This window comes from Gymnoscopelus braueri (genome assembly GCF_963280865.1).
Source record: "Gymnoscopelus braueri genome assembly, chromosome: 5".
NCBI lineage: Eukaryota > Metazoa > Chordata > Actinopteri > Myctophiformes > Myctophidae > Gymnoscopelus > Gymnoscopelus braueri.
Window position 1 is genome coordinate 2,356,457 of NC_137606.1, and position 20,525 is coordinate 2,376,981.

Sequence of the window (20,525 nt, forward strand, 5' to 3'; positions counted from 1 at the left end):
CCGATGACCCCCCCGTTCACAAAGACTAAGCATCACGTGCCATGTTTACTGTCAACAGGTTGCTGTCACCACAACATCGTCAGAGGTCTCCTCCTCCTCTTAATGACGTCCCCCTGAGTGTCACACAGTGTCACAGAACATCACAGTGTCACAGAGTACTGGCCTATGAGAGGGGGCAATCGTTGCAAATTGCTACACAGTGAAATCCTTGAGTGTCAATTTGGGTCCATTTGGTTATATTGCAGTGGTGGAAAAAGTAATTGAGTAAAAGTATCAATACTGCAATGTAGAAATACTCAGTTAGAAGTAAAAGTCTGCATTGTGAGCTCGTAGATCTGCTATTTTTGAATAGCCAAAGAGATCTAAAATGACACAGATGCGTTCCCGGATTCAATGGGTTAAATAATAGTCCAGTCTATTTAAATGGCCAAAATGTATATAGGGCTGAAGTGGTTAATGTATGTTTTGTAATAATAATCCAAATCTATAAAGTAACTAAAGTTTTATTCTACAAATAATTGTAGAGTGATTAAAAGTAAAATATATTCCTCTGAGATGTAGTGGAGTAGAAGTAAAAGTACTGAAAACTGGAAATACCTCAAAACTGTACTTAGGTACAGTACTTGAGTAAATGTACTTACTTTACACCACTGTTATATTGGTACGCTCGCAGAGTTACAAGTGATACAGTGAGGATTGTACTGTGCAGTGTGCACTCATCCATTTTGTTGTGTTAATCTTTGAATAGCTTTAAAATATAGTCTGTGTTACTTGGTCAAACATGTTACTGTACCTACTAGGCCTTAAAAGGTTAACTTTGAAGATTACTATGATGTACTAAGAATAGGCAGGTAACATTTCAAGTGCAACATTCTCAAAAGTTAAAACTAGTCGAAGAGAATGCAAACAAACCAAAGTTCTCCACTTGGTAGTATTTGGGTACAAACTTTATTAACAAAACAGAGGAAGGCAAAGCATAGCTTAAAGCTCACTTCTACAATACAGAAGCCCATGTTAATAACCTCTGTCCGTCACTAAAAGTGCCACAAGAGGAATAATAATAACATCCATCAGTGTTACATTTAAATATTAAAATAGCACAGCCACTTGGATATACTGCATAATATATATATATTTATATATACTCTATAGACCTTTGCGACATTAACAGCATCTACGGCAGAACAGCCCTGGTTCATGCTAATTTCCTTACATTATAGTGCCATCTAGTGCCTCTTCAGCACAGTACAGTTACAGTGGTAGTTAAATGAGACACTCTTGGAGAACCTTGGGACGCATACAACCACTTGATAGTGTCTGAAATCTCCCACAGCGATCTTTAATGGGTACAATCGTTAGCTTAGGGTTTGGGATGAGTTCAGTTATTAAGGTCGGCTGATAAGAAAAAAAGGTTGAGATAACAAGGCAAGGGATTGACTGTAAGATTGTATATATGGGTTAGGCACAGTTAGGACTAAATACTAACGTCACTGTCTTTCCAGAGTAACCGACATAGTCACTACCAGCTGCAGCCATGCAGAGAGAAAGCTTTTTTTATGCTATGCTGTATGATAGTTTATGAGGTTGGGCTTTGAGCCAGTATTGCAAATAAGAGAATAGGCTCTATGCACAGCAGCCCTATTGGAAGGAAATTGGGCCTCTTCCTTACTTCCTTCACAGGTTTTAATGAAGGCTTTGTTCCATTTCATGTAGCACAGTGGTTCCCAAACCTTTTAATTTCAAGGACCCCATAACTCTGAGAGTGTACAAATGGAACCAAATGGATCCGTAAGGGTTACACAACTTTTAAGGTGTCATTTGGAACCCCCTCAAGGAACCATGAGGGTCCCTGAACCACACTTTCAGACCCACTGGTGTTTCCAGTGAGCCAACATGCAACAATATCAGCACCCTGACTCTGTTTGACCAGAATGGAACAGAGCCTTCATTAGTATCATTGGTAACACCTGTTGAGGAAATAAGAACAGGCCCAATTTCTCCCCAAAATGAATGCTGTGCATACAGCCTATTAGATTGTTCAGCGATTGAGTGGAACGGTGAGGATGAGCTTGTTGCTGGGCAAACTCCCTCTACATTCTGTTAGAAAATGCAGTACAGTGATATTAGTTTCTAGATGCTTTGACGTTACAATATTTCCAATAATACCTTTCTCCACGCGGTATGACATCGGTGGTTGGTCGAGTTGTTTCAACAGGCACAGTAGTGCTGCCCTCTAGTGGGGGCAGGAAGGTACAGTGTAAGAAAAGTGGAACATGAGGCTTTTAGAGAGGATGGCGTGTTCCCATGGTGATACGGCGGTAGGTTAGGTAGGTAGGTAGGTGGGAGGGAGGGAGGGTGGGTGGCGTCGCCTAGGCGACCACCCACTGCAGGATGCTGGTGTCTTTCCCGCCGGTGGTGATCAGGTGACTGTTGTCGTGCAGGAAGGCAACGTTGGTCACGTGACTGCTGTGGCCACCATATGCGTGGCCTGGAGCCTGTGTGTGGGAGGGGGGGCAGGTTGGACAGAGAGCAGGAAGTGACAGGGGGGGGGGGGGGGGGGTTAAAGCATAGACATATAAAGGTAGACGCCTCCTCCGGCTCTGAGGCGTCTGTATCTCGGGCGCACCAACTTCCGCAGGGCAAGCGGGAAGCTTCCGCGTGCGGCACAGAAGGGGACGTTCGGTAGGCCAATCAGAGGCAGGTGGGGGCGGGTCTTTTCGTAACCCAGCCCTTAACCCTTTAAGAGGCAGCCACGCAGCAACTAGTCAGTTAGACGCGCTGTGATTGGCCAGTAGTCACTTTGAGTGGCAGCTTGCCTTCTCTAAAATGGCGGCCGCGATACAGGTCGCTCCAACGAACCAATGAGGTATCTAGGTTTCTATATCTATGGTTTAAAGTATGTTGATGCTACATGTATTATTGCCAGTGGTGTAAAGTAACTAAGTACATTCACTCAAGTACTGTACTTTTACAAAACATACAGTAACCAAAAGTAACATTTTGAGGCACTTTTACTTGACTGGAGTATTTCCAATTGTCTATACTTTTACTTCTACTCCACTACACCTCAGAAGCAAATATTGTACTTTTACTCCACTACAATTATTTGAAAACTTTAGTTACTAGTTACTTTGCAGATATAAATGATTACATTATAAAAAAAATGCATTAACCACTTTAAACCTATTTTATGCCTAGGCTATTTTCAAACATTTTAGTACTTTTACTTTTGGTACTTTAAGTACATTTTGATACCAATACTTTTGTATTTTTACTCAAGTAATTTTTTTATTCCGGACTTTTACTTGTAACAGAGTACTTCTACATATCAGTATTGATACTTTTACTTAAAGGGATATTTCACTTTCAAAAAAACGGTAATTTTATCGTCTACTCAGGCCTTTGTGAGCCCCCCAGACAGTGTTTAAGTTGCTCGATTCAGTATTTATATATTTGATATTCATTTTATCAGACACGCCCCCTTCCTATACAAACCCATTGTAACTTCAAACTCCATTTTAACCATGTTAGATTCATCAAAAACACCCGTCCTTGGTTCTGGTGACTCACCCTGCCCCCCTAATACGCGAGGGGGCCGTGTTCTTTCAATTACTTTTTTCATTTATTTTAAATATATTTCTTTGAAAATTGAAAAAATAAAATACAATAAAAAAATAATCTGAAAAACACGGCCCCCTCACGCATTAGGAGGGCAGGGTGAGTCACCAGAACCAAGGACGGGTGTTTTCGACGAATCTAACATGGTTAAAATGGAGTTTGAAGTTACAATGGGTTTGTATAGGAAGGGGGCGTGTCTGATAAAATGATTATCAAATATATAAATACTGAATCGAGCAACTTAAAAACTGTCTGGGGGGCTCACAAAGGCCTGAGTAGATGATAAAATGACCCAAAGTTTTTTTGAAAGTGAAATATCCCTTTAACACCTTTACCGCCGGGCCCGTAGTTCTACGGGCCGTTAAATCCAACGGTTAAGCGCCGAGCCCGTAGTCCTACGGGCTGCGGTCTTTTCGCGCATGCGCGGTCCGGGTGCACTTTCGGAATTTTTTTGATCCACTTCCGTTTCCGGTTTGATGACAGGAAATAGAATTATTTGGGATCCGGTTTCGACGATCACGCCCGCTCCCATTCTACAGACGAAACTGAAACTCAATTCTCTTCCTGTAGTTTTTTCTCCTCGCATTTCACTGTTTAACGTAATCCGCTCTAACTCAAACATGGATGCCCCGTTTGACACGTGGTTTTCACTGGGAGATACAGGGAGATCTCGCGGATGTAAACAGACCGTTCACGGCTCAATCTTAAGGATTTTAACAAGATCTATGGCGACATGAAAAAAACAAAAAAACAACAAAAACACCTTGGCACTGGTGAGTACATTATGAGATTAACCTCTGGCGGTGGATGTGTTAAGTAAAACATTTGAGTACTTTTTCCACCACTGATTATTGCTAAGGACAATGATTGTAAAAGCAGCGGTAAAACAAGAAGAAGAAAATCAGGTTCTCATGAATTGTATTCTTTGTTCTTACTGCTGTGTTGCCTGACACAGAATTTTATTTCACTCCCGAATAATATGGATTTTAATAGCGTGGTTAGAGATTCAGGGGCTGGAGCCAGGCTAACTGCTGTGCCAATTCATTGCATATCCATTTTCTGTTTCACTTAGGGCAGCGGCTCCCAATCAATCTTGAAAGCGGCCTACACTAAATCTCTTTGCTGAATATTGCAGATCTACAGGCTCGCAATGCGACGCGTTGCGAGCCTGTAGATCTGCTATTTTCAGCAAATATTCCCCCCAGAATAGGGATGCTAAGGCTCAAGTGGTTAATACATACAGTATACTAACTAGACACTGACTAAAAAGGGACTCACCCTTGGTAGAGAACAGGGGTAGGAGAACAAGTGCACTTTGCCAAAGTCATCAGCGGAGGCCAGCAGGGAGCCGTCATGTGACCTGCCCACGGCGTTGATGTCTGTCCCGTCCGCCCCATCTGGCCACACTCCTATGAGAGGGAGGGAAACATTTGTTTAGGGCATTTTTATTTCAGATAGGTCAGTGTAGGTAGATAGACCTTGTGACAGGGGGGTGTCACAAGGACTCCTGGATGTCCCCAAGACAAAACAACAAACCTGGGGTGACAGGGCTTTCTCGGTTGCATGCAGCCCCCTCCCTGTGGAACTCACTCCCAGCTCACATCAAAGCTGCCCCCACCCTTAAAACCACCCTCAAAACCCACCTTTTTAGACTTGCATTCCCCACCTAAATCTAATCCCCCCTTTGCCTTTTAATGTTTATGTTTTAGTTTGCTTAGTTTCTAGCCTTTTAACAAGTTATTCCTTAATAAAGTTGTTTTTGTTTGTTTGTTTTGTAAAGTCACTTTGAGTACCTATGAAAAGCGCTGTATAATTTGGATGTATTTGTATTATTATTATTATTAGCCTACCTTTATTGATCACTTTATTTATTATAAATTGAGTTGCCATGTGGTGGAAGCTGTGGTGTCTGTTGGTTTGATCAAACCCTTGCTGTCGATGCAAAGAGGATCACTTCTCTTTTTTTAAACATCTTCTACCATCATCAACCTAATGAACAGTCATTCTCTCACAAACACAAAAAGGCACATGTTGCTTTGCAGAGACCTACCAAAGGTGTTGAAGCTCAGAGTGCAGGTGGAGGTGGCCCACTCCATGTTACGCATCAAGTCCATGCTAGTCACATGTTTACCGGTGGGAGCCTCCCCTGGAAAAGAAAAGAATCAATCGGTGTTCATTTCGTCGACTAAAACTAAGAAAATTTTTTTTTGTCGACTACCTTTTTTCACTGACGAAAACTAAACAAAAACGACATAAAAACTGAGTTGTACTAAACTCAGTTTAGTTGACTAAATATACTGACAATTTTGTCTACAAATAAAAACTAGACTAACATGTTATGGAGGGACTAGTGGAGAAGAGATCCGGTAGAACTAAGACAAGTCATGTTATGCTTGGTTGCGCATGGCTGTTGCGCTCTGAAAATAGCCGGTTGTGAGCTTGTAGATCGGCTATTTTTGGCACACAACTAAATATAAATCAGGCATTACGATGCCATCACGGCCCGCCAAAATACATTTTAGTCGACTCAATCAACTGTAGATTTAGTCGACTATAATCATGTGATATTTAGTCAGACTAAAACTATAACATTTCAGACGACTAACATATGACAAGACTATGACTAAAACTACATCAAAATGTGCTGTCAAAATTAACACTGGAATCAATGTCCTATTCACTGTGATGATCTCTATACACACACACGTTGTGATGAGTTACAACTTTGTATTATAGAAGAAACACACATTTGACATCAAATTTTACATGCTTCCATGTTTGTGAAACATGGTGGTACTGTACTGTAGCCAAGAGATTATGGTTTCTCTTGTCATGACTACACTGGTAATCACACTAGCATTTCATTTTAATATGTACTAAAAGTCAAGGTTGCAAAACTAAACACAAAAAAACACCAGATATATTTAAAAAAAAATCATAGTGAAGACTGCTGATCTTCAGGACCAGCAACATGTTTAGAGAGCCTTGTGTTGAGATGCAATGAGATTCATTGCAAGATTTTTTTTTATCAGGACCTTTGTGCAGTCTGTGTGCATGTCCAGCTACATGTACAGTATGATTTTTCCACAAAAATGCACATCACAAGAGAAGACTTACAGAAGAGGATTTCATAATCTCCTGAGTTGGTGACGAGGTACTGGCTGTCTTTCGACCAGTCAAGATGGGTGACGAAGCTTGAATGGCCCTACAGGGAAGAGGTAATATCAGTGTTATGCCAAATTAATACTCCTGCACTGAAAAAAGCAGAGTGGCTATTTTCATGGAACACCGTTGTGTATGAATCAGGCTTAGGTCTTACTGGGAACCACACAGAGCCAATATAAAGTAGCACACCGTAACATGAATCTAGACTGTAAACTAGAACAATAAAACAGCTGCAGTACATGCAACTAACATGTACTGTAGATATACCTTTCCATCATATCACATGACCCTCATTACCGTTATGATTTCTTAATAACTGAATCTATATTTCATTCAGTTTAAAGGTAGGGTAAGTGATATTTTTTTTGGGGAGGGGTGTTTGTTAAAAAGGTTAAAATACTATATTCTGATAGTAATCATTGCTACAGAGCGTTTGTTCGGTCACAGGGGTCTCTCCAGCTCTTTAGTAAACACAATATAGTACATTTTCAGGTAGGTGACATAATTTAAGCCAATCGGGAGAGAGCACTGAAAATGCATTTTCTGTTTAATAAAGAGCTGGAGAGACATGGGAGACTCCTTTTACTGAACTAACACTCTATAGCAATGAGTACTATGAGAATATAGAGATATTTAACACTTATTTTAACCAAAGCAAATCACTTACCCTACCTTTAAGTTGATTTACATATTTACAATGATAGTTATAATAATCATAATAACAACAAAACAAACAAGGTAAACTAATTACATTATATTATATGCATTTGGTGATTCACAAGCAAGTTAATTGTCCAAGTCCCCGAAAAAGGGATAGGGAGATGCATTAAGCTTGTCGGGAGTCGGGACCTACCCCTGGGTATATTCTCATTGATCTAGACGCCTCTAAGCGCATCCGTTTTCCAGACTACACCCTCTCTCTCCATATATATAAATGACATACATATACTAGATGCAGACCAATTACAGGGGGGATGAAACTCCATATCGGGTGGTGCACAAATGCTGCACGCTGAAGTGTGGGGCGAATACATAACTACGGTCCAACTCCATTTGCGGAGGTAAGGGCGTTGGAAGGGGGTTATATTTTAGCAGGTTAGCAGGATATCTCCACAAGTTATGATTGGATTTGGATGAAGCTTTGTGGAAAGTTTGGTGATGGAGCCAGGAAAAAAAACGGCTTTACTTTTCACAGTGATTGCTCAAAGAGGGGTGTGAAACTTTGGCAGACATTTGGCAGACATTACTGGCCCAATCAAACAAAATGGGCACGCTGGAAAGTTCGTTTCCAACCACTGAACAAATACAGTGCTGAACTATCCGACATGTGGAAATGTTGAAAATTGCATGGTGCTGGAAGGACGTAGAGTACTGTATGTATGTACAGTAAGCACTCTGAGTGTGATCCTACTGCCTTGCAATAGTGTGCTGTAGCAGGCAGCCTGTCTAGAAATGGATCCGTCCGTGTGTCCACACTGTCAGTAGGCCAAGGAATACATACATAATGTTTTATATTTTTTAATACATTTAACTTTCATTTTAAAATGGAAGTGAACAGCAGTCAGTAGGTAAAAGTGTGTGCTACTTACGGTACATTTTCCTACACGGCTGTACTTTCTGCCATTCTCTGTCGCTGCATAGATGTAAACAAAGTTGTCATGGGAACCCACTGCCAGGAAGTTACCATCTGTGAACAGGACAGAGTAGGAGTTAGTGGTCAGATAAGAGTTACTCAATACTGCCAATCTATTTTAAGACAGATGATTAGAACACCGTTTACAAATAGTGTAGTCACATGTAGATAAAGATTAATATGAATAACAATTCATGCATAAATACAGACAAAGAAAGTGCAACTGCTCTTTCCGATAGCCTTCAATGATACATGTTTCTCAAGAGAATAGAGCAAAGCATTGCTATCAGATTTTATTTTTTTTTCCAGGTAAAAAAAAAAGGCACATGCTGTGCTTAAAGGCACGTTGGGATAATTATAGAAGTGATAACATGCTGTACCTGGAGAGTACTTAACATTGGAGATCATCTCATTGCCGTCGGTGTGCATAGAAACCAGATCTCTTGTGTCAGTGTCCAGCACTAACCACCTGAAACAAACACACAACGGTGAATATGGTACAGTATCTCAAAATGAACACAAGCAGTGGCCTAGTTGTAACAGTAGTCTGTGTGTTGATGGTAGCAGTTGTCAAAGTACCAGTAAGTAGGTCATACTAGTAGCAGTAGGATTGGAAATTGCAGTAGTAGCATTAGGAGTAAGAGTAGTATTTTGGGGGTGGCTGTGGCTTAGGAGGTAGAGTGGCCTGTCTGATTCAATCTGATTCAATCACCGGCTCCTCCTGGCTTTGTGTCGAAGAGGCCTTGAGCAAGACAGTGAAAACATAACTGCTTCTAATGAGCAGGTTGGTGCCTTGCACAAAACATTTTCAGTTTTTTTATTTCTTACAAAATCACAGTTTAATAAATAGTCTGTAAAAATTAGTACAAAAGTGTTTAGTTCTTAACATTTTATATATGAATCACTCATGACATTCAGGTCAAAGGAGTGTTGAGTTGGATATATTAATTTTTTCCCCCTCTCGTTTACAATCTAGTTTTGCTGAATTAAGGCCTCTTGATTTTGGCATCAGAACAATCTGATGTAGGGGTGTGTGTGTGTGTGTCCATTTACTATTTATTTGGAGGTACAGTAGTACTATACATTCAGGGATGACCTTTACCCAGAAGAGTTAGCACATACAGTATTTATTAGAGCAGTTTTTTCCTTCCCTGACTCTTGAAAACCAACTCCCGGCTTGAGCTAAGTTAAACAGATGTAAGGGGTTACCTTCCAGTGGTGGTCCCCACAGCCAGGACTTCTCCACTAGGATGGAACCCTGCAGACCTCCCTGGGTCCTGCAACAAGGCGAGATGAGAGGATAAATGCTTCACATTTGTTTATTTCACTCACATTTATTTGCAAGAACATCGAGTGTATTTATGTTCAGAGCAATCCCTAGACTCAAGTTAGCGTGTACCAGCAGTGTGACACTCAATTCACAAAAAAATGTCCAAGAGCCCGTTCACACTGTGATTTCCTTTGTGGAAACAGATGTTTTCCCATGCATTTCAATGACCTTTGACGGTGCAGAAAGCAGCTGGTTGCATAGCACCACAATGAAACGGGCAGTAAAAATTAGAATAGTTCAACATTTGCAGGATCGCATATGCAACATCATCTAGCAACGTACTGCGATAGCCAATCAAACTTCTCAACAACAACAAGACCACAACAGGACCATGACATCGCAGACTCTGCCATTGTTTTGCTGTGAATGGGGCCTCACAGTACATCACAAACTGTGAACGACAACAAGGTCAAATGTGATTTTGTAATAAAATCATTTCTACATACTGAATGTGCAAAGAAACCCTTTTCTTCTAAAGAAATGACTCACAGAAAACTCACAGAAACAAACTCTCTCCTGTTTAGGAAACACACTATTACTAGTAGTGATAGTACTACAGTACCATGTAATAGTAACAGCATTGACAGCCACTGTATGGTGCTAGTATTACTATTAGCAACAGCGGCTGTAGCAGTAGCAGTAGTAATTGTCCTATCAGTAATAACAATAGTACTGTTACAGTAGTAGCACTGGTTTTAGTAGTAGTAGCACATGTAGCATTTTGTCCCCCAACCCACCTCGATAGTCTTGCTCCACAGGGGCTGGTGGGAGTTGGTGTCCCAGAGGTGGACCTGCTTGTCCTGGGCACAGGAGACAAACTGCTCCATGGAAGGATGGACATCCAAGCCCCACAACTCATCTGTGTGTCCCTGTATGAGGAGACGGCCAGTGAGGAAGATGAGGAAGAGAAGAAGGGGTAGAGGGAGAGTGACAGAGGCAGAGAGATCAAATCAAAGGAATGTAGAACATGAGAGAAAGAGAGGGATGGAGAAAGGAGGAGTGACACAGGAGTGTGAGAAACAGCGGGAATGGGAATGTGTAAAAGGAGGACAAATATGAAAAACAAAAGTGTGATTCCTTTGCTTTAGAGAAAAGTACAAGTGATTGTGTGTGTGTGTGTGTGTGTGTGTGTGTGTGTGTGTGTGTGTGTGTGTGTGTGTGTGTGTGTGTGTGTGTGTGTGTGTGTGTGTGGGGTTACCTGCACAATAGGAGTGAGTGTGTCGGGGAAGGCGGCCCTGATGATAGCATTCTTAGTGGTTCCTATGAACAATTCTCCTGGTTTGCCTTCGGCCAGAGCTCGCACCGGGCCGAACGACTCCCCAACCTGGACACACAGAAAATACTGGTCAGCCAAAACAATGCACCCTAGATTTCATTTTTCAGTGTATTTTACTCATTTTGCTGGAGAGGATTGTTTTTTCATAGGACCATTTTATTTTAAGTTCTTAGTTGTATCATGCATAGTTGTGATTTGTTTGAGCAGTGCTACACTGTAGAATTTGAAACGCTAAAGATGACAGCACCAACATCATAAGAGGAAGCTGTCATAAACTGGCCAATTGACGTACCTTCGTGGGCAATTTTTTTAAAGCCACCAATCATGGATTTGTATTATGTGTATGTGTAGAAGCACTGGTACAGTAAGTGGAAATAATGTGTTTCTGTGACAACGGAATACATTGTAAAACCCATTTGTATACAATTCACCATAATTGCTAAATACTAAATGTAAACTTTAGATATACTGTAGATGACTCCGCATTCATGTGTTAGTCAGAACATCCTGCCAATGGGGATTACCAAGATGGCACCCGAGTGCACCAACAAAAGATACTTCTGATGGTTTACTAACGTCATACCACACCTACTATGCATTACCAGGATAATATACTATTTTCTATACTCTTGCCTTCCATCTCTTTTTGCAGTATCACTAAGCATCACTCAACTTTTTCCATCACTGTTTAATGTAGTGAAGTACTCTACTCTACAGTCTCCGTTTCCTCACCTCCATCTCCGACTGTTTGCCATAGTCATGGTCCCACAGCACCACACGGCGGTCCTTCCCTCCTCCAGAGACCACCGTGCCATCCTTCAGAACGCACACAGAGAATATCCCGCCCTCGTGGGCCCCCGACACTACTTGGCTGATCCGGTTACCACCTGATCAAAGACATGGACGATCAGAGAAGGTTACAGTGAGTCTGGCCAGTTCACCTCCATGCAACAACAGTGACAGAAATACAGTTTGCTGGAGACATTCCTTTACTTGGAAGGTTTTTGAATGAATCAGTCATGCAATATAAGGGTGTGATCAGTATGTTGATAAACACTGTGGGCCCTATTTAGACCATCTATGGCACAGGGCACAGAATGCAGGCCGCAAAATCCGTCCAGGGTGTTTCTCCTCCAATGTTGCTGGTTAAACAGCGCATTATCTGGGTGCAAAGTGAGGCGCATGGCACAAGGGGATTGTATTTAGACTATAATATAGTCTAAATGACTATATTATAGTCATGGGTGTGTTTGGGCATAACATAAATTAGACAAATCGGAGTGTCTTCTCCCGTTCCCTTTCCCAAGCGTCTGAGCTTGGGATTTTGCTATTTAAATGACGGATTGGAGGAGACGCAGACAATTTTCTGCTGAGGAAAAGTGAAAGTGTGCTACTATTTAGCAATACAATATATTGATAATGTGGCCCAGATCGTCAATTATTTTTTGAACCTCAATGCTGTGTCCCTCAGAAATGTCACCCAACATGTTGAACATGAGTTTTATTAAGTTACAGCATGATGGAAGGCAGCGCGTTCCGTGCATCCGGAGCCCCGAATTGGATGTGGACCTGTTAACTATACCACCAGCGCGGTGACCACACTGGTGCGTTATCCAAAAAACTATTCAACAAATCAAAAGGGGAGCAAACACTGTTTATATTCACACTGATGAAGGCTAGATAGCCAAAACGTTTGTCATCTTGTAAATTTGAGGCATATGGAACAATAAAAAATACGGACTTTTATTTCTGAGTGTGAGCCAAAATGGTCTGATTTGTTGAATATATGAAGCATCACTTATCCCACTAAATATATTAATATCAAATCTATTTCTTACACTTCGTCATCTCAGCTATTGTAATATTCTGGTAACTTCCATCTTCCAAACTTCCAACGTCCATGTTTTCATGTTAATAACATTAAACATCCAGTCAGTCTTATTGACATTTAAATTCTAAATCCTGAAATCACAGTGAAATGATGGAGGGGTGTAAAGATGAAGGGTGTAGCTACCTTTGGCCCAGACATAGATGTTTCCACTAGAGTCTCCAGTGATAGCATCTCCATTCTCAGCAAAGGCAACACATAACACATACTTTGGCTTTTCATTTTTCTATAAAGGAAAGACGCAGTGAGAGAGAGGGAGAAAAAGATACATAAACAAATATTACTTAATTGCAGTATCTCGTCTTAAAGCTACAATTCTAGAGTATGTTAATACAATATATAATATAATACTAGGAGATCTGCAATGGTTGGAGATAATGGTTAGAGTCTCCCTACTCTTCCATTGAGAAATTTAGACCCTGGTGTCGGGTAGGATGCGGCCAGCCGCCAGATTGGGAGGATTAAGCTACAGGATTGGTCCCAGTTTAGTGTCATCGCAGTAGTTTCAATAAGGTTAACAGAAGAGCATTAAACTGACTAGACTAAAGTACTGGAAGAAGGACACACCTCAAAAAGGCCCTGTCTCTTGGTGAGTGTGTTTCCCTCCATGGTCCAGAAGTTGAGGTGAGACTTTCCACATGTGACAATCAGGTTGGCATCCATGGGGTGGAACACTGCCCCCAACACGGAGTCATTGGAGCACTGGGAAGATGAGAGGGGTGCATGCAAGTGTTTTATTATGTACAGTACATCTTCCTTTACACTTGTACTCATAGTGGCGACAAAGCGACAGGCAATGGAAGCCAGCGATATGAAGCTAAAAACTGACGCCCGCCTGTCCACTGCCTGTCCACTGTATACAATGATCTGGCGAATCCTATAAAATGTCACTTAAGTCACACTGCTATTGCATCTCGCACATCCTTATCTTAACCATGGCATTCAGGCGCGCGGGAAGTCCTTAATACCTAGGGGGGCTGTGCGTCGGGGGGGACTCCTCGCGCCCGCGCGATTTTTTTTGTGATTTTTTGGGGGTTTTCTGTGTTTTTCCCCACACAAAAAGGCAGAAAGACAGTGCAAACACCAGGTTGAAGTTCATCCATGACCGTAACAGACTGCTATGATCCATAAAATATATATATATATTATAAAAAATAAAATAAAATAATTTTTTTTTCTTTTTTTCCCATCACCAGGGGGGCTGCTCCCATCACCAGGGGGGCTGCAGCCCCCATAGCCCCCCCCTTCCCGCGCCACTGATGGCATTCCTTAACTTATCTAGTTTCATCATGTGTTCCTACAGTGTTCCCTCTCTGTCAGCAAATGGATCCCCTCACAATAAAATCTGCAGTGTTAATTAATTAATTTGACACTTCAAGATATTACAAATTACATTTGTACACTCTCAGAGTGAGTTAAAGGATTTCACAGTGTTTAACTACATGAACCCTATTCTGGGCATGTAATAATAGACGAACATTCTGCAAAAATTAACCCATTTAACCCATTCAATCAGGGAACGCATCTCTTTGTCATTTTAGATTTCTTCAGGCTATTCGAAAATAGCTGATATACAAGCTCATAGCGTGGCACCGAGGGCCGCGCTATGAGCTTGTATATCTGCTATTTTTGAATAGCCAAAGACACCTAAAATGACAAGAGATGCTTCCCCGGATTGAATGGGTTAAGAGATTTGCCCGTTGATGGAAAAAAGGACAGGACCCCTGGGGGAGGTTCCCGGGATTGAAAGGTCAGGTTACCTTGACGTCAGCCAGTTGTTTCTCCTTCTGCCAGTCCCAAACTGACAGGATGTGATCGTTAGCATCGTCCACAGCACAGAGGTGGGATCCTCCATTCTGTGGAGCGGAGGTTTGTGAGATTAACTCCGGAAAAACACCCAGAACACACAGACAAACATATACAGTAGTACGACCCTCTTATAGATGGCTAGCCTCCTGCAGAGCCACACCGTAAAAAATAATGTTTCGATCATACAGTAGCATTATTATCGGATGATACTGGTGATGATCCTATTATATGAATAATTTCTTGTTATTTTAATTGCACTCTGCACAACTTTCCCATTCCTTGAGCATGGTAAAAAACTAATAAAAAAGGTAATTGTCTTGCAAATCCTCTGGCAAGGAGTTTTTAATTTCCTGTTAACAGATGTTATGCCATTTATTAAAAGCCTTCTGTGGACTGTAGTCTCAACAGCGTAAATGTACTGGGGCGAGAACATTGTCAACACAGTCAATTCAGAAAAAGTATGCTGTTGAACATTCTACATACTGTCATTATTTTAACCATTAAGAAAGAGAAAGTCCATCATGAGCCTGTGCATTATTTAAATTTACAAATTGTTGCCTGAGGAAGGTCCACACGACCGAAACGAAACGTTGCTTCATTAAATTATTTCTTGTACCGTGCAAGTTGGCATTGTGCACGTTTTTCTTTTTTTGCACAAATATAATAGTTAAAAATAAACATTTTATCGATATGACCTTTAAATGAGAACTCATTCTTTTACAGTGAAGGTGAAAAGGCGTACCGACTTGGAGAAGGCTACACAGGTGACAGCCCTGTCGAACACCCCCATCCCAATCACATGGAGGGTGTTGAGACTCACAGAGTCCCAGACACGCACGTGAGGGTTCAGCAGCTAGAGACGGACAAACAGATGAATGAATGAGAAATTAATGAGATTATAACCACTTTAATTTATTATAGAACCTATAGTACGTGGCATTAGTGTATTACAAACATGCTGCCAAGTAAAGTCTTTGAAATAGAAAACTCAGAAAGGAATGATGACATTAATGAGTGTGGATCATGTTTTTTTTTCCCTGCGGGTTGCGAGGAGGGGTGCTCAACATCCATGGCAAAATGCAAAAAGAAAGAAAAAGAAAGAAAAAAGGTATTGTTTTGCACATTATTTTACAGCACTATTAATCTCATGTTTGTTAGTTTTTATTTTTAAAGCTTCTTTTTTTTTTTACTGATGTTTTAAGATGGTCAGGTCCTCTCTAATGAACCAACCAGTAGGGGTCAGTAGTGAGAAAGGACTACAATACAAGCGGACTACAGCACAAAGGGCAGTAGGAATTGGCAGAATGACTAAATTGGGAGAAATGGAGAAAATATGAAAAAACAAAGAGGAAAAAAACAGGCTTGTCAGGTAACGTAAGTCATAAGTCCTTACCGACTGAATTGAATGAGAAGATAAGAAGGCAGATATAGACGTAAGGGAAGAAGAGAGGGTGTGTCATTATTACAATGGTGAATGCACCTTCTGAGTCATGTTTCAATGTGTTCCCTTTAACTACCTTGCCATCTTTCGAAGTTCCTGCCACTTGCCCCGTTGCTATGGTAACCATGTCTGGATGCACACCCAAGCTAGTGAGAAGAAAATAAAAAGGTTTAGAGTGCTGTAGAGAAGATCCCAAATACATTATTCATTATTTACACACCTCCCCTAGAAGGGAATGAAAAGAACAAGTGAAGACTACCCATACTGGTTGTCAAGCTTTCCAACACAACAGCAATTGTTGTCTCCGCCAGGCCGAAGGCTTGGCCGAGACTATGTTTTGCACCCTGTCCGTCTGTCCGTGTGCCTGTGTGTGTCAGTCCGTCCATCTGTGAGCAGATAATCTCCGGCACCGTTGGCCCGATCGACGTGAAACTGTGCACACACACACTCCCTGCCAGAGCAGAACCTCTGCCACCAGGAGGAAGATTTTTGCAAAATATTGTTTTGATATATTACTCCCACAGATTGTCCAAACATCACGCAAATCGATACAGTCTCTATAGTCATATGATCAAGACAGATATGTACGATTTTTCATATTCCAACCCGATTGGCTAAGATTGGCTTTCAAAGTTTGCAGGAGTGGCCCGTTTTGAACAAAAATGCCTCAAATCATGAATGCAGCATGCCATTGCCGTGAAACTTGGCACACACATTCCCACTAGGCCAAGAAAGATATGCCACCCTACATTTTTCAAATCAGCCTCATGTTGGTGCTATAACAGAACTGAACGGCTTGAAACTGTGCATGCACACTCCCTAGATCACGTATCTGTCTGATTTTTCATATTCCATCCTGATTGGCAAATTCCGAACATTGCTGGCCCACAATAACCTACCTGACCTGGCGGACACCTGTGCTCCGAGGAGCACTTTTTCTAGTTTATACTGTTATCTGCCTTTCCCCTCAAAAAGGGCCAATGTAAAGAACTGACATGAGCATGAAATAATAGCGATATACTATCCATTACTTCTTCCATAATCAAACAGATCGAGAAGTGTGTTTGTCTTTTTTTTTCTTAACATTTTCTTATGGATCGATGAACCATATAAGCATTATTTAATACTTTGTTGCAGAGGTGTCATGCAAAAATTCTGATCTACAAGCACACAACGCATGTGTTGCAATGGGATCATCTATTTTCATTTTTTATATTATTTATTAAATAACAAAAAATATCTAGATTATTACTACATTTTATTAAATTATCGATTATTTTGTATAATAATCATTAAATCAATTAGTTCAATCAACTATTGCACCCCTAAAAACAACAGATAAACGATAAGAATCTAAGAAATCTAATCATCTAATAAAAAATGCAACAGATCTCTATGGTTACAGTCATCGAACATAGTATTATTAGGACAGTGCTGGCCTATTTTGGGGCCATGCATGTCGAGAACAATAAGTCTTAAAGTGGAACTGCTGTGCGGCACAACTGTTATGCGAAGCTCAGCCAATTGGTTTAGCCAATCAGGGATTACCGTCACAAACGTGGCACTCCCGTCACAAACGTGGCACACAAACGTCACAAACAGGGAATTTCTGCCTCTTTCTCAGACCTGCAGGCATGATCTTTCTGTTCTCGGAAACCGTTAGTCCGTCCGTTAGTCCTGTTTGGCTCTGCACACCGCAGGGTCATATATATATATATATATATATAATAATGAGAGCTAGCTGAGAAAAACGGTTATTTTAAAACAAGACAGAAAGTAATTGTACAATGTAGTACATTGTAAAGGTTCCAGTTTTTACACAATGGTTGGTGACATACTCTGGAACTGTGCCATCTCTAAGGGGAAGTTTTTGAGGACAGGAAAAAGGAGAAGTTTGTAAAGAATGGTGTGATAAATAGTTGTTGAGAGACACTTGAGTTTATATTACTTTGCCTTGACTGTAGTTCACGTTTAAGCAAGAATTGTCTGCAGTACTAATGTGACAGAAACAATGCATAAACAAGGGCTGTAATAATGGCTGCTACTGTAATAGGAATTCATTTATTCCCTGTAGAGATATGAGTATTTTTCCCATAATTCCCTGGAGACCGAGTGTTTATACCCTAATGAGCATGTGAAGGCTTCTAGCCCCAGATGAAGCCTAAATCATTAACTATGCTCTTGTAAACGACCACTCATTAAAAACAAACAAGAAAACTATTAAAAGAAGAGTTAATGACACTACTGTAGGTCATTTAATGAGTTAAATGGTATGCTTGACAAATACCAGCAAACCATTCATTCACAGATGTACAACATGTGTATGCATACACTGTAAGCATGTATCCATGTTACATGTATTTGATGTATATTAACATGTTTGAATTGAATTGAATAGTAGGTATTCATTAGGATATAAGGATAGGATAATTCCTTTAACAGGTCCGTTCATGAAAGTCCTTGCGGTCTTGTTTCCAATGAGGACCTGTGAGCAATTAGGGGTTAAGAGTCTTGCTCAGGGACAAATTTCATTTCATCGACACATTTGCTGGCCTGGCCTGGAATCGTACCTGGGGCAACCAGGGCCTCTGGCTCCCTAGGCGGGCTCACTAACCACTCAGCTATGGCCGCCCCTCACTCACAGAACATGTTCTGTATGCATGTTCTATTCATACTCAAACATTTCAGAATAGGAATAGAAAAATACATATTTACATGATGAATATTCTCTCAAAGATGTAGCACCATGACAAAGAATCTACACAATACAGCCGTCACTAATCTGTTCATTATCGATGTCTGAACAGCCCTCTACAGTACGCTCAGTTACTGCATGTGATAAAAGTTATAACTCAATTATTTCCCCTCTACTGTAAAAGTCAAAGTCTACATTACAATAATGATTTGCATAACCAAATATCTATTTAATCCCTGTGTCATCGCTCTCATAGGAATAGCATGATGATCAGGAGACGTCTGTTTAAAGAGAAGGTGGAGCTGACTGTAACAACAGGATGCGAGTTGTATGAGCCGCCTGTCGTACAAATGTAGGTTTTAAAATCATAAGACGGCATGTTATTTCGGTCTCCAAGTGCACATACACACCTTAATACACTGGAGTCTCGTACGGCACCGGTGCAGAAAAAAGATAGTCATTTTGTAGAAGAGATCAACGCTGGAGCAGCACGGACAGTTTAAGCCTTTTATTATTTAGGTGCAAATACAAAAAGTAAATAATAAAAGGCTTAACCCATTAAGACCTGAAGCCGATTCTACAAATGTCTTCTAACAGTATTCTGAAAAATTATTATTATATTCTGCTCAAACTTTTTCATGTCAATGACCCGCAAAATTATTTGGCCGCCGACCCCCATCTCAAAATATTTTGTTCCAGGGACACCGAGAAGCAAAGGTTTTAGTTAAAAATATTCACTTTAAGGAGGCACGGTGGCGCAGTCGGTAGCGCTGTCGCCTCACAGCTAGAAGGTCCTGGGTTCGATTCCCGCCGGGGGACGCTGTGGGCGCTGGGGGCGTGTCTTCTCCTCCGCGTCATCAGCGCCCATACCCTAGGTGGGGTTGGCGAAAGGGCCTACTCTGTGTGGAGTTTGCATGTTCTCCCCGTGTCTCCTAGGGTAGTTAATACCCTCACAAAAACATGTAGTAATCCTGGTCACTATACTGCCTCCCCCATGACAGCCGGGGCGCCTGATGGAGGGGAAGGGAACTGGTTGGAATAACGTGTTCCTTCCACGCGCTACGTCCAACCAGGGAAACTCCCCCCTGTCAGGTGACAAGAAGGTCAGTTGGCTCTCATGCCTGAAGGAAGCATGAGCTCGGCCCTGGCCTCCCTACTGTGGGGGACTGGTGTAGTGCTGGTGTAGCGCCCAGGATCACTTAGGAAATTGGCACCGGGTGAAAAAAAAATGGGTTACAAAAATCGCGGGATAAAAAATTTAAGAAAAAAAAAAATTTCACTTTAAAATAATATATAATCGTTGCTGTCCGGCAGGAACCAGCTAACTCAATTTTTCCGCTTTTGCATTTTTTTTCCATAAATCAGTGCTATTGAAAACCCTTTACGTCTGTGTGTTGGTAAAACAAATATTGAACCAATGAAAAGTATTAAAAAGTGCTTCTGACAAAACCAGCTAACTCCATTGGATCCTCAAACTAAACCAGCTAACTCCGCCAAAAGGGGGTGGAGTTAGCTGGTTTTGCTGACTCCAGGCTCCACCCCCTTTTGACCTCCAACCTCATTGTGAGCTTGGAGGTCCATTTAGCTGTTCTTATCAATGATGAACAAAACCTTTTTTTTCATTTCCTGAAAAATGAACATTTTGGAGTTAGCTGGTTCCTGCCGGACAG

The 20,525-nt window shown here is 41.2% G+C and overlaps 1 protein-coding gene and 1 long non-coding RNA gene across 4 annotated transcripts in view; both read right to left on the reverse strand.

Moving 5' to 3' along the window:
• Positions 1-929: 929 nt before the first annotated feature.
• The window catches only part of LOC308084844, a 266,724-nt gene continuing 247,128 nt past the window's right edge, over positions 930-20,525 (reverse strand). Inside the window, exon 2 of the long non-coding RNA XR_013933121.1 lies at positions 930-1,660. This is a non-coding gene — a long non-coding RNA (uncharacterized lncRNA). The remainder of the gene's footprint in view (positions 1,661-20,525) is intronic.
• The window catches only part of eml2 (EMAP like 2), a 45,761-nt gene continuing 26,165 nt past the window's right edge, over positions 930-20,525 (reverse strand). For 2 of the 3 annotated variants that reach the window (XM_080427772.1, XM_080427774.1), the window contains exons 8-22: positions 16,234-16,306; positions 15,462-15,572; positions 14,671-14,766; positions 13,478-13,612; positions 13,037-13,136; positions 11,755-11,909; positions 10,945-11,070; positions 10,484-10,615; positions 9,626-9,693; positions 8,797-8,885; positions 8,373-8,470; positions 6,736-6,823; positions 5,669-5,764; positions 4,897-5,027; positions 930-2,495 (exon numbers count right to left, since the gene is read on the reverse strand). In XM_080427772.1, the coding sequence (XP_080283898.1) occupies positions 2,370-2,495; positions 4,897-5,027; positions 5,669-5,764; positions 6,736-6,823; positions 8,373-8,470; positions 8,797-8,885; positions 9,626-9,693; positions 10,484-10,615; positions 10,945-11,070; positions 11,755-11,909; positions 13,037-13,136; positions 13,478-13,612; positions 14,671-14,766; positions 15,462-15,572; positions 16,234-16,306 (1,624 nt within the window). In that variant the 3' untranslated portion in view covers positions 930-2,369. The remainder of the gene's footprint in view (positions 2,496-4,896; positions 5,028-5,668; positions 5,765-6,735; positions 6,824-8,372; positions 8,471-8,796; positions 8,886-9,625; positions 9,694-10,483; positions 10,616-10,944; positions 11,071-11,754; positions 11,910-13,036; positions 13,137-13,477; positions 13,613-14,670; positions 14,767-15,461; positions 15,573-16,233; positions 16,307-20,525) is intronic. The other variant, XM_080427773.1, reaches the window with a different exon arrangement.